This window comes from Zootoca vivipara, chromosome 13 (assembly GCF_963506605.1).
Source record: "Zootoca vivipara chromosome 13, rZooViv1.1, whole genome shotgun sequence".
Taxonomy (NCBI): Eukaryota; Metazoa; Chordata; class Lepidosauria; order Squamata; family Lacertidae; genus Zootoca; species Zootoca vivipara.
Genome location: NC_083288.1, coordinates 15,690,615 through 15,704,863, shown reverse-complemented (window position 1 = coordinate 15,704,863; position 14,249 = coordinate 15,690,615). Strand labels below are relative to the sequence as shown.

Below are 14,249 nucleotides of genomic sequence, written 5' to 3'. Positions count from 1 at the left end.
GCCGCTCCTTTCCACACCTGAAATTATATGGATATTTGGCTGGGTTAGATGTTTGCATCAGCCCTGCTACTTTGTTCTTTGAGACAGGAAGATCACTGATATCAGATCACAGATCTGGGAGGGGTAAAGGTGAAGGTAAAGGGACGCCTGACCATTAGGTCCAGTCGTGACCGACTCTGGGTTGCGCGCTCATCTCGCATTTTGCCCGAGGGAGCCGGCGTATAGCTTCCAGGTCATGTGGCCAGCATGACAAAGCCGCTTCTGGCAAACCAGAGCAGCACATGGAAACGCCGTTTACCTTCCCGCTGTTGCGGTTCCTATTTATCTACTTGCATTTTGACGTGCTTTTGAACTGCTAGGTTGCCAGGAGCTGGGACCGAGCAACGGGAGCTCACCCCGTCACAGGGATTCGAACCGCCGACCTTCTGATCAGCAAGCCCTAGGCTCAGTGGTTTAACCCACAGCGCCACCTGGGAGGGGAGACCTTCCTTAAGCAGCAACATTACTCAAAGCAGTACGAAGAAGTGGGGAGCCCTCATACCCTGAGTCTCCGTTTCTGAGCAAAAGGGAAGTGTGTGTGTGTCTGTAACCCAGCCCACTTTCTTGCCATTATTGGAGCAATTTGGGGTGGGGTGAGGTGGGGACAGGAACTCACCTTTCTCAACTATGATGGGTTTTGAGAGTCCAGGGCAGCAGTGGGTGGACAAAAAGAAAGAAGATGGAGAGAGAGGAGAAGCAATGACACCCCACCCCTTCCATAACGATGCATAAAACTGGGAAACCCTCATTTATCCGCCAAAATCATTATATACACTAGATTTTGCAAGCAATCTAACCTCCCCCAAAGCCTGCAGTCAGTAAAAAAATGATGGTTTGGGATAAGCAGCTCAAATACATTTTGTTTTGTTTTTTCAAATTTATTCTGGTTGCAAAATCAGGCTCAGCTCTTGCCCCACAGTATGCCCCAGATAGGAGAATGAAACTGGGACTTAAAAGAAAAACCTATTCCAGATTCTGCGTCGCGGCATTTTCCATGTACGATTCCAGTGGCTGAGGCCAAGTGCAGAGATTGGAAACCCTCTCCATGGACACATTCACATGGGGATGGTAATGCGTAACTTGAAACGCAGATGGCGACAACTTCCTGTCACAGTGAGGACTGCCCTTTATCCATCTGGCATAACTGCTTCCATGCAAGTCTCCTGCCAACTTCTGCTTTAAGCAGAAGGATTTGGACAAACTGGGGTGAGGCGTCAAGAGGAAGCCTTCAAAAGTCCATGCCTGGGTCTTGCTAGGAGAAACCCTCAAATCAACAATCATACTGTGGGCAACAATACCACTTTGGAGGCACCTAAGGCCACTTGCCTAAGGGTCCCTCAGATCTGGGGGCGACAATGAATTCTTCAGCTAGAAAAAACAAGTTCTACCATAGTAACAAATTATGCATGAATGGGTTCATTTGGGATAATCAAGGTGCACTGCATGGAGAAGATTTTGAATATCTGACTCAGCCTACTTCATCATTTGCAGGTCTTCTGCTCTAAGGCAAAGGAGGACACACATCAGAGGCACCTCAGGGCAAAACTACAACCATTACGGGATGACCCAAACAATATTTTCAGCAAATAAATAAGTGCAAGAAGAAGTAGTTGCCCAAACCAAACAGGCCACAAGATGACACATGTATCAGCTGCACAGTCGCCATGCATGCACCCATCTAAATGCCAGGTCACTGGCGTGTCTGTTGGTCACACTGTGCTTCTAGTGTTCATCATGAAATGGATCGGGGATGGCAGTTCCCCGTACACTCTTGAGACAGGAAACGATAACCCGTGAGCATCCTTACCCATTTCTTCCAACTCAGATGTCATGGATTTGGAGCGCAAGGAGATGGCTGGAGGTGGCAGTCGCCTTGTCTGCTGTGGCGCAGCTACAGATAAAAACAAGGAGCAGCTCTGGGATCTTGCTTGTGAACCGGACTCTTGTCATCCAAATCCCATCACCAGTCTTCCCCCGAACCCGCTGGACCACCCTCTCATCCAAGGAAGTTTTGTATCTTGCCACCCTAACCACTGTTCCGTTTTGCTCGAATGCAGGAGAGCCCATTTGTCAGCACTCAAGAGAACCCAGAACATGGCAAGGAAAAGAAGAGGGGAAGGCACTGGTACAAAAACAATAGGAGAATCCACAGAGTGACTCAACATACAAGAATGTTCTAGCTATCCCTTGAAGAGATTGAAGGTATCTCTGTAACAGTGTCCACGTGGGAAAGTTTAATGTAAGATTGATGCTCCTTACACATGCAAGTTTTTTGCAGTGCCCACATGATGTTTTGGCATCAATATTCCAGTCTGTATCCCCCTCCCCCTTACCTTCCAAGCCCCGGACTGCAGAATCTGGGACCGGCAGCCCTGTGACACCGGAAGTTGCGTCCCCGGTATCACTTCGTCTCCCGTTTTTCTCTGTTATTTTCTCCTCCCGGCGGCCATTTTTTTCTGATTTGCCCTTCTATGGGCACCAAAAATGGCCGCCGCCGGCTTCGAAAGTCGCTTCTACGCATGTCAGGAAGTGCGTCGACGCAACTTCCGGTGTTGCTCTGCCCATCTATGGGCACAAAAAATGGCCGCTGCCGACACCGGAAGTCGCGTCTATGCACTTCCGGGCATGCGTAGATGCAACTTTTGAAGCCGGCGGCGACCATTTTTGGTGCCCATAGAAGGGCAAATCAGAAAAAATGGCCGCCAGCAGGAGAAAATAACGGAGAAAAACGGGAGACGAAGTGATACCGGGGACCACCGGGAAAAGGTAAGTAAAAAGGGGTTTCCCGGGGAAAACGGGGTACTTGGCAGGTATGCCCTCCCCCAACCCACTTAGTCCAGATCTATCCTTTCAGGGGGAAATCTGATAAGTAAAAACCCCCTATTGCCAATGACCCATTTGGGATATCTCAACAACCCTTTGCAAACTGAGCTCCCTTCTGGAAGCACCCTAAATCAGCTGTCCCTGAAGGAGAGTCATATGACCTGTAACACAAAGAGCCACATTTTTTTTCCCAGAGTGCACCGCTGAGGTCACGTCCTGCTTTGATTCTAGACACATTATCTGGGAGTGAGCCCCACTGAGTTCAATGGGACTTACTATTGGGATGGTGCTGTGCTGCACTAAGCAGGACTCCCCCTCAGAGTGAACTCAGCTATCCTAGTTCAAAATACTCTCCGCTTCCAAGAACATGGTGCCTTATCCCAGGTCAGTCTACTTGTCCACTGAATCCAGAATCGGCTGCTCTGACTGGCAATGGCCATCACATCACCTGCTACAGTGGTGCCTCGCTAGACGAATTTAATTCGTTCCACGGGTCTTTTCTTATAACGAAAAATTCGTCTAGCGAATCCCATAGGAATGCATTGAATTTTTTTTGAATTTTTTTTTTGCCCATAGGAACACATTAATTGAATTTCAATGCATTCCTATGGGAAACCGCGATTCGCTAGACGAATTTTTCATAAAACGAATTCGTCTAGTGAGGCAACCTCCACTCGAAAAATCCTTTCGTTAAGCAGGGCATTCGTTAAGCGAGGCACCACTGTACGTCTTTTTCCTGGGTTTGCCAGAGACTGAATTCAGGATGTTCTGCATGCATTTATCACTCAGTCCCTATCCAGAGTAACGGCAGGTCGTGCCTCTCAAGCCCGTGAGACTCAACTTTCTCCCCAGGAGATTGCCATCACCTTGTTTCTTAAATCCTTGAAGCCAAGTAGCCAAACTCCCCCTCGAGAGGACTTACTGCTCCTGCTTCTTCTTCTTCTTTTTTAATTTTTTATTTATTTATTTGGTTTTTCAGATTAAAGTTTTACAATCACATATCCAACTTACATAATAACAAGAAGACAAAGAATCTCCTGGACTTTCCTCCTCCCCTTTGTGGGTCATATTGTTAGTCATTTCCTCCTGCATCTTTTATGATAATCCAAATCTTTTACCTCTCCATTATGTCCAAAACTCAACATTAAACTACAAGTGTTATTCCCATCCTACTAACGCTTTTAGCTGTTTACAAGGGTTTTTAAGATAAATTATAAATTTCCCCCCCATTCCTTATTAAAATTTTTGCCTTCCTGTTTTCTGATTCTTCCAGTCACTTTAGCAATTTCAGCATAATCCACCATCTTAATCTGCCATTCTTCTCTGGTAGGGACTTTATCTTCTTTCCATCTCTGGGACTTACTGTTCCTGCTTCTAAGCCCCGGTAGGTCCCATTCTCCAACTCAGAGAAGATTTCAAGAGTAGAGCCTTCCCATCTTTAACTTCTGGACAACATATTCCCCCCCCCCACTTCTTTTCTTTTTTAAAAAAACCCCAAAGCACCATCCCAGAATGCACTGCGGTACCTTTCTTCTTCATGGCCTCTTCCATCTCCGGATTCCGTGTCACCATGACAACCTTCACCATTAAGTTGTTTCCGCCCTGCCGAATCATGTTGACAACCTGCCGGTGTCCAACCTTCACTACGTTCTGTCCATTGACCTGGAGTGGAGAGCTGATGGTTAAAGCAGTGCAGGCTGGGATGGAGGCAACGGGGCAACTTCTGAACCATTTAGCAAGAACTCTCAAGAGGACTCTCCCTCTTGGTGGCTTCCCCCAGGTCTTGGGATGCCTGGCCAAGCGAGACCTGTCTAACTGTGACTCAAATGACCTTCTGCCAGCAGGCAAGTTCATTTTAACTTAGAGAGGCCTTCCTATAAGCAGAGCTGTAAATATGTAGAAGCTTAAAGGTAAAAGTAAAGGGACCCCTGACCATTAGGTCCAGTCGTGACCGACTCTGGGGTTGCGCGCTCATCTCGCATTATTGGCCGAGGGAGCCGGCGTACAGCTTCCAGGTCATGTGGCCAGCATGACAAAGCCGCTTCTGGCGAACCAGAGCAGCACACGGAAATGCCGTTTACCTTCCTGCTGTAGCGGTCCCTATTTATCTACTTGCACTTTGACGTGCTTTCGAACTGCTAGGTTGGCAGGAGCTGGGACCAAGCAACGGGAGCTCACCCCGTCGCAGGGATTCAAACCATCGACCTTCTGATCGGCATTTACCTTCCCGCTGTAGCGGTCCCTATTTATCTACTTGCACTTTGACGTGTTTTCGAACTGCTAGGTTGGCAGGAGCTGGGACCGAGCAACGGGAGCTCACCCCGCCGCAGGGATTCAAACCGTCGACCTTCTGATCAGCAAGCCCTAGGCTCTGTGGTTTAACTTTAACCCACAGTGCCACCAGTGTCCCGCAGATGTAGAAGCTTACTGGTCTTTTAAAAAATAGATTTCATTGATATTTCACTTGCCTTGTTACAATGCTTTTCCTCTTAACTTTGCATTTCATTGCCGTTACAATAAAATATAACAAAATCCTGTATTAGTCACCTCGAGCACCACTTGGCAGAAAGGCGGGATGCAAATTTAACATACAAACGGGGTGGGGTCCAGGTTTAGTCGCACTTCGCGCAGAATAGACAAACTTAAGCCCCAGTGATTCCAACAAGTCAACTCGGAAGTAGAATTAAGGCTGCAATCCTAACCTACTCAGAGGTTGTTTACGTTGCTGGCATCCCACTGAATTAACTCCCAAGTTAGTGGGGCCGTCGCTACAGCCTAAACCTGGATGCAACTGATAAAAGAGAGAGAATTCCTTCTCCCTCTCATATAACATAGGAACTCAGCATCACCCAAAAGAACTGATTAGCAGTCAATTCAGGAAAGGACTTCATTGCTAGAATGAAACACACAAGTAGGAGTGAGCTTTAAGGCTTTAAAGGGGAACTGGGGAGGCTCACAGTAGCTACGGTCTGTTATTTTCCATCTCCGAGGGCAAAAATGCCACTGAATTCAAGTCACTGGGGAGCAAGAACAAGGAAATACTGTTTCCCTCACGCCCCACTTGTGGGCATCGCAGCAAGATCTTGCTGGTCACTGTGGGAAAATGGAACTTGGGTCTGACCCAACAAAGCACTTCTGGTGTTCCTTACGACTGAATCGGAGGATTGTGGTGGTGGTATGTATAACATGTGTGCAAAGTTGTAACAAAAGCCAAACATTTGCAGCATTATGTGCCATTCAGCTTAGTTTCTTCATGAAACGCCCATTTATTTTTAAAACAGAAATAGAACGGGCCATCAAACCTACAAACCTGTATGTTCAGTGAGGGAAAACCCTGGAAAACATAAGGAAGCTTTGGAAACTGGCAATTAGAAAAAACAACACAGGCCACGCAATGGCACAGACTTGCTTTTAAATGTATGAGCCCAGTGCAGATACCCAAGGAAGCACTCGTGCGCCCATATACACCCTCCCCGTGCAACACAATTGTAGCACAAGAGTTTGTGAGAAGCCCCGAGAGCAGCACAGAGGCATGTCTGCCAAACCATTACCTCAATGAGGAAGTCCCCCATGCGGAGACCAGCCTGCCAGGCCACACCTCCTTCATCCACTGACTCCAGGTACTGCAGCGCAGGGAAAGCAGGGGTGGGCGTGAACTCCTCAATTGGGGTCTGCGCTGTAAAGAGAGAGGTGTGTTAAGTGACGCCCCTGGAGCTATATAAGCACCTACAGGGCTGGGATGGGCAAGCGAGACCCTTGTTTTCCAAAGTCAGGAGTGAGCGGTGGAGCTTGGGAAGTGTTTAACAGAGCCGGCGCTTCTGAGCAGTGTTAGAAACTCAGATATATAAGCCAGGCGCCAAATGGCTCCTTAAACCAAGGTTACAATCGCCAAACCAGAATGTCTGGTTGCCATTTGGGGGCAAGATGGATCTAAAGCCTTATTTTTCAAATGATGGACTGGCTGTGATTGATTCTCAGCTAAACATCTGGCTAGTTCAGATGGCAACCTTGAGCTAGCTTTGGGAACTTAAAAGAAGAAAAGCCACTTGATCCAGACACAGTTCCACATATATTTTGGCCTATTCAAACCTCTTTTCCTTAATGGTGAGTGCTCATGCTCAGGCTGCACAGAAAAAGCATTTTGGTTCCGTAAATTAATTCTGATTGTGCAGATAAAATATAATGGATAGAATTCTACAGGGTGGGGCATTAGTGTATGCAAACAGTCCAGATTCAATAATCCCCAGGCATTCACCCCCAGATGGTGGAGATGTCAGGCACCATCCTGGTCCCCACACATCTTCACTGGGTCACAAGTGTTTTATAAAGCCAGGTGCAAAATGTACCTAGCGCCTGGCTAATTTCAAACACTGTTTCTCTGTGTGTGCAAAGCACCATTCTCCCCCTCGAGGCCATGACCAGCCGCTGCCACACGCATCTGGGGTTAGGCGGCAGGTCTCTATGTCAAGGTCATCCCTCCTGCAAGGTGAAGGTCAGCCCCAGCACCTGTCATTTTTTAGCACACCTTATACCCAGGCTCTCTAGCTTAAGTTAAGCCAAATATCCAGAGCCAGCCTAGCTTTCTCTCCTGGAAAACCAAAAATTGCACTATGGGTAGTAGCACCTTGTACCCAGCCTCAATTTTTAGCCATTTCCGCACCTTCTGGCACTGTTTCTCTTAGGCCGAGTAGGAAAACTTTGGTCCTTCAGATGTTTCAGGACTGCAGCTCCCACCTTCCCAGGCTATCAGCCTCCTATCAATTCTCCCTATGCCCACCATTTCCCCAACCTAATGGCCACAGCCAGTTAAGCAGTCACTAATCTTCATTAACTGATTTTGTGTTTGCTCCTGTGCCCTGAAGCAGGAGAAAGCAGTGGAGGTGGGCAGGTGGGCAGTGCAGACCTGGGCTCCTTCGACAGCCAGCCAATGGCTAGAGGTGGCCCTAGTGCCCAAGAGTGATGCTAACTCCCCCTCTCACCCTTGGCCCCTCTTAGCACAAAGCCAAATCCTTCGTTGTCCTTCTTCTGCAGCAGCACTGTCTTCTCTTTAATGATGTAGTCACTGCAAAGGAAGGAGACAAGAGGACAGGTTAGGAGGCAGTCACATTCCAATGGGAATTCCCGACTCAAACACTCTCCCAATGTACAAAGAATAACTAGAGCGTGATACACTGCCCCGCACTGCTAACACAGCATCACTCATGCAGGAAATCCATGGTGCACCTGGTTTGCAGAACTTGCTGGCTCCAGATCTCTCTTCCTTCCCCTTTCCACTGGCGAACAAAGTTCTGATACTGCAAATATGGCACCTACTGCACACTAACAATGGAACCCACTAGAGCAGTGTTTCCCAACCAGTGTGCCTCCAGATGTTTTGGGACTACAACTCCCATCATTCCTGACCACTGGTCTTGCTAGCTAGGGATGATGGGAGTTGTAGTCCCAAAACATCTGGAGGAACACTGGTTGGGAAACACTGCACTAGAGGAGGCAGCACATTGTCAAGGTTCTGAAAGGGCATGCAGGTACAATGCAAAGGGAAATAGCACTGAACTTGTTCCTGCTGTAGGAGGCTCTAGCACTGCAAATGCAAAGTGCAAAGCCTCCCTGGTCTACAGGGCTTAGGTTCTGGAAACCTAGAAGACACTGCACAACATCTGAAGCACACTCTCAATGCAAATACAGACGTCAGTGCACAGAATATACACATTGCCCCCTTGGAATGCACTGCACAGTGCTCGCTATCTACAGCTTTGCCAGCAAATTTATAAAAAGCAAAGCACGATCTTTGCATTGCAAATATACACTGCATGGTGCTGTAGCAGTGCAAATCTAGCACACAGGAAAGCAGCATGACTAATACAGAAAACACTGCACAGACATACACTCCAAGTACAGTGTCCACTGCACAACCTTTGTTACAAGCAGCACAGAGAAAAATAGAGCTTACTGCACAGGGCAACATTCCTGCCACACAGGATATACCATGCATGCTCACTGGCACTGCAACAGACTGGCATAGGTTATGCAGAACTAGCTGCATAGTCCCAGTGCACATGGCACATTCAAATCCAGAGCCTACTGCAAGTCTGGAGCAGTACTGCAAATATAAAGCCCACTGTTCAGCCACCCTATCCGGCACTGCAGAAAGAGTGCCACCACGCAGGCAGCCATTTATTCTAGCTGCAAATACAAAAACCACAAGTACTGCACAGGCTTCAGGCACTGCAAATACTGTATAACCACTTCACAGTACTGCAAAACTGAAAGTGCAGTGCCTGCTGCTGATAGACACAGCACTGGGTGGTTAGAATGGCACACAGCCATGAATCCAGTTCACTGGATATGACAAAAGTACTGTACTCTGCAGGCTTCACTGTGCTGGTACTTATCCCCACAAAGAATCCAGAGTTCACTGCTGACAGCAATCTGACAGGGAAACAGACAGCAGACAGGAGCTCCCTGTTTGGCAATCCTACAATTCTAGTCAATAACCAAAAGCACTGCCACTCCAGCTGCCCTGACATCATTCCTCCAAGTTTCCATATGCTACTTCCCTCATCACGGATCCCAGTTACAGGCCTTACAACATGCACCCACAGCAGTCTCTACAACAGGTCCACTGAGCCAAACTTGGCCCACAGGTCATGTGCCACCAAGGACTTAATAAACCCCTTTTTGTTGCCTGCCAGGACTTCAGAAACAGGAAGGCCACCAAAGCACCTAGCAGGCCACACGATACACGTGGCTGGTGAGCAGCTTGATCTGGTGGGTCGCTGACCTATCCCATATTTACTTGAGTCTGTAGAAAGCATACCCTTAGCACACCACAGCTGCTATTCAATGCACACAAAGCATTAGAAAGAGAAACAGGCACAGTCCATATTGGAAACAGTTAAGAGGTTTATGTGTAAGAGATGTGCTCTTTTAAAGCACATTTTTGACTGGCAGATGAACACATACAAGCAACACGCAGCGAACAGAAATGTGCGATGCTGCCACACCCACAGATAGCAACGCTGCCGACAGAAGGAGATTTCCTGGATACAGAGCAGACTTGGGGAAGCTGTGTCAAGTGAACAGGCACCATCTCACATAGAGCACAGCTCACCATGCTCACGAGTGAACTCCTGAGTTCCAGCATGTAAGTGCATGGTGATAACATCCTCACGCCTTGTATAAATCTAATCCCCATCCGAAACACAGCAATGCTCAGCACCCCAAATACTTCTAAAGTATATTTATTTACTGCATCTCTAATGCCACCCAATAACCAAAACAATGCACCTTCGTCATGTGCTAGACTGACACTTTGGGCTTCCATGTACCTCCAAGTATAAGTGGCACAAGCGGGGGAAAAACCCCCACACCATCTCCCAGTCCCCGTCTTCATACAAATCCCTCTATGCTAGGGAAGCATAATCCTGCACAGAATATCCCTGGGAGAGAAGCATGGGGAAAAGGACTATCGTGCATCTCAGTTCAAGGCCAACCCTCTTGAGGTTAGAACCCCTGAGATTCTAGCGATCCACATGGACCCAACCAGTGGAAAGGAACAAGAACAGGGAAGCGGCTCACACTTGCTCCAAGTCCCATCTTCTGAAGCGAGGGCACTTATCGCAACAGTGCTTTACAGAAGCAAAAACCTTTCTCCCCCCAGCATTTTGGACACCCGGACCCAGCACCCTAGGTAGCAAACTGCAAGTGACAGAACAGTTTTCCTTTGATGAGATCATATCATAACATTAACATATATTTAACACATATATGAGTTCTCTGCAGAAACCAATGGCAAAGCAAGGCCTTGGAAAGATCTCCTTTTTGTTCCTTATCCTTGCAGGCCCAATCCAAGATACAACTAAACCTAGCTGCACACGGCTGCAGTTTTAAACACTGCAGTGTAACTGTAAAGGGATTTGGAAGCTCAATCTTCCAATTAAAAAGTGCATGGCTTATTCCGTTAGATATAATATATGCAGGGACTGGTATACGTATTCAAGGGTTAACACGCCAATACGATAAATGTGACAGCATGCATTGAAGCATGCATGTTATGCTCAAATGTTCACAAGTCAATGCAGACTCCGTATACAGTAATCTGTATGCACACAGTAAGTTAAGCTTATGTTCATGCACCAAATATATACATTTGGATCCACAGACCACAACATGCAACTGCACAAATTTTTCACATGGATGTTAAAGGTGAACTGGGGGGTGGGGAGAGGAGGATCACATTAAAAGCATACTACTGTATACTCATGAACAAACCTGTATGTAAAACTGTCTGCATGCAACAGAATGTCACAAAGATAAATCACTACACATGTACATAACCAATGCACATGCTTGGAAGGAGTGTTGTTTAGTATGTGTAGAGGATATAGCACATCATGCTCCACAGGGCCAGGCTTTTACTATGAAGAATAGAACAAACCATAATCCAGAATGCATGTGTGTTGCTTACCAGCACACAGCTCTGTGCATATGCATAGACCAGGCATTAACACATATACATCACAGAGAGGCACATGCACACATACAATACTTTGCTTCCCAGAACTCCTCAGCCACCATAATCTCAGGGCACGATACAGTTATGACGGCAGCATTCATCAATAGTGAAGCTGTATGCAGCGGGTGGCGCCCATGCAGATGTGCACACACACACACACACACACACATTCAAACTTCACAGACACATAAGCATCCACAACCACTTCACAGTGTACACGGAGAGTCTACATACACCCATGTCGTTCGTTCCCACCCTCAAGAATCTTCATGCACACAGAGGCACTACCATGCATACCTTGCACAAATCATTCCCAGAAGCTCTCTGTGCGCCCATACAGAGGCACACACAAATCGTGTACGAATACACAGCACACCCCGACCCGTATGTAGAGATGCATGCACACGCACACACTAGCCCTGACTGACGCACATTGCGCGCGCACACACGCGCAATCCTCTCAAAAACAGGCACACACACCTCTCTCCGTAAGAGGCATGCTAATCTCCCACCCCCCTCCCCCGGACTCTCCCTCGCTGCCTCGCGCGCGCGCGCGCTCACATACCTAATCTCTCTGGCAAGCACCTTCAACCCATCACACACCGTCAGCATCGTCCCCCCGTGGCTCCCACTCGCATCCATCCATCCATCAATCCGGGCGGGCGCGCGCAGGCTGAATGGCCGGATGCATGGAGCGGGGGAGGCGTTGTGCGCGGAGGGCGCGAGCTGGGAGCCGGCAGCGGCGCTGGATGACTGACTGAATGGCTGCATGAATGGCGGGCGGGTGCGCGGGCGTGAATGGGCTGCGGAGGGCGGGCGCGAGGCGAAGGGATGAATGGGGCGCCGGGGAAGGGGGCCCGCGAGGCATGAATGGGGGCCGGCTCCGCTGGGCTGGGAGGCCGCCGCCGCCGCACGGGCCAGGGCCCCACGGCCGTGCCTGCCGATGGCTGCTCCGCTTCCTCCTCCTCCTCTTCCGACCGTACCTGTAGATGTACCAGACGCTCCGGCGCCGGGGCCCCAGGGCCGGCCAGCTGGACGAGAGGGCCGGCTGCTGCTGCTGGCTCCCGCCGCCGTCGTAGCGGGCCATGGCTCCGCCGCCGCCGTTGATCCCAGGCCCCCAGCCGCCGCTGCCGCCGCCGTGGGGCCCAGCCACATTCTAGGGGCGCGCGGTGGGATGGGGAGGCGGGCGGGGGGCGCAATAGCGGCAGTAGCGGCAGCAGCAGCAGCGGCGGCGGCGGCGGGAGGGCTGCACCATACTCACATCATGGCACCGCGGGAAGGAAGGAAGCAAGGAAGGAGAGGACGGCGGCGACGACGGAGCAGGAGGAGAAGAAGAGCGGGGGGCTGACGGGCTGGCTGGCAGGCCGGCCTGCCGGCCTTGTTCATTGGCAGCAGGAGCCGAGTCCAACGCCGCCGCCGCCGGAGCGAGCGGGAGAGCGCACGCCGACCAGCCGGCACGCTTGCTTAACCCCTTGCGCACAGGAGCACCCGGCGATGCCGCGGCACTGCAGGAAGCGGGCAGACCGGCCGGCCGGATGGCTGGCTGGCTGGCTGGCCCAGCTGGCTCAACCTCTCGGTCGGTCGTGGGTAGCGGCGAGAGGGAGCCCCGCGCCTCTGAGCATGTGCAGAGCGCCTGGCGCGGAGTATCCGCAAGGAGAGCGCACGTGCACCCGACACACACACACACACACACACACACACACACACACACACACACACGGCATGAGTTCGGGCACCTCTCACATTTGAGAAAGTAAAGATTGCAAGAGAGATGATACTCATGGTCTTCCCCCTCCCACCACAAACGCACACCCCTAAGACAAATCCTTCCTCAATTAAGACTGTTTTGCGCTCTACCGGATCAATTGGAAAGCAGCACCCTATGACAACAGAGGAGGCAGGACAGACAAGCCAAAGGGCCCTTCTTCACCCCAACATCTCATTCATGTTTTTTGTTACTCCATACCATAAGAAGTAGTGAGGGCCACTATCTTAGATAGTCATAAAAGGGGATTAGACAAAGTTACGGAGCATGAGACTATCCGTGGCTATTTGCTATGGTAAAGGAAGAAGCCTCTATCCACTGGGGGTGGCGGCAATAAGCATGTTCTGCTTGTGGGTTTTCCAGAGGCATCTGTCTGGCTATTATGGGAAACAGGATGCTAGACTGAATGTCCTTTCCTTAGTCAAAACCAGCAGGGCTTGTTCTGTGTGAGAGGATACCCTGTGGAAATAGAAGCCACCACGCCAGCTACGGTTGCCTTTCCACTCTGTAACAAAACTGAATTTTAGGTCTAGGCAATGGCTCGCTTTCTGAACAGCTGGCTCCATCTCTCTGGAAAGAGCTCCCTTATGATCCCCTCTCTCACTTGAGTCCTCCTGTCAAAAGGCTCTAGGATCACTGTATAAATAGGTTTCCTCACTCCCAGCAGTAGGACTTTTTCACTGGATGACGGCTCCCTATAGGAACAGCCACAGGAGGAAATGGATTTGCCTTTGGAATCGGGGCAAATCTTTATCTTAGTCCTCTGCTCCTGGTGCCATAGCTGCATTTGGAGCTAGGCAACTCTCCTTTAAGCAGTGGCACCAGGACCAGCTGCAGATTCAGGGAAGAAGGGAACCTTGGGTAGAAAATCAGCAATGAGTGGGACAGGGTCACCCCGAATGCATGAATGGCTCCATTGCCGCCATGTTTTCAGCAAGCAAGGTTTTGACAGCTGCTTTTTCATGCAGGAACACCAGAGCCCATCACAGTCCCAAATCCCTTTACACATTACATTCCACATAGTTCCTGCATATACATCATAGGGTGCACCTGAATTCCCCCCTTACTTCAGAGTACGCGTACTCAGGATAAAGCTACAAGTACCAG

The 14,249-nt window shown here is 49.5% G+C and overlaps 1 protein-coding gene across 1 annotated transcript in view; it reads right to left on the bottom strand.

Moving 5' to 3' along the window:
* Window positions 1–14,249, bottom strand: part of SHANK1 (SH3 and multiple ankyrin repeat domains 1) — a 112,623-nt gene that overhangs the window by 16,557 nt on the left and 81,817 nt on the right. The window contains exons 15-18 of the mRNA XM_060281102.1: window positions 7,842–7,924; window positions 6,414–6,538; window positions 4,389–4,524; window positions 1,847–1,930 (exon numbers count right to left, since the gene is read on the bottom strand). Coding sequence (XP_060137085.1) covers window positions 1,847–1,930; window positions 4,389–4,524; window positions 6,414–6,538; window positions 7,842–7,924 — 428 coding nt within the window. The remainder of the gene's footprint in view (window positions 1–1,846; window positions 1,931–4,388; window positions 4,525–6,413; window positions 6,539–7,841; window positions 7,925–14,249) is intronic.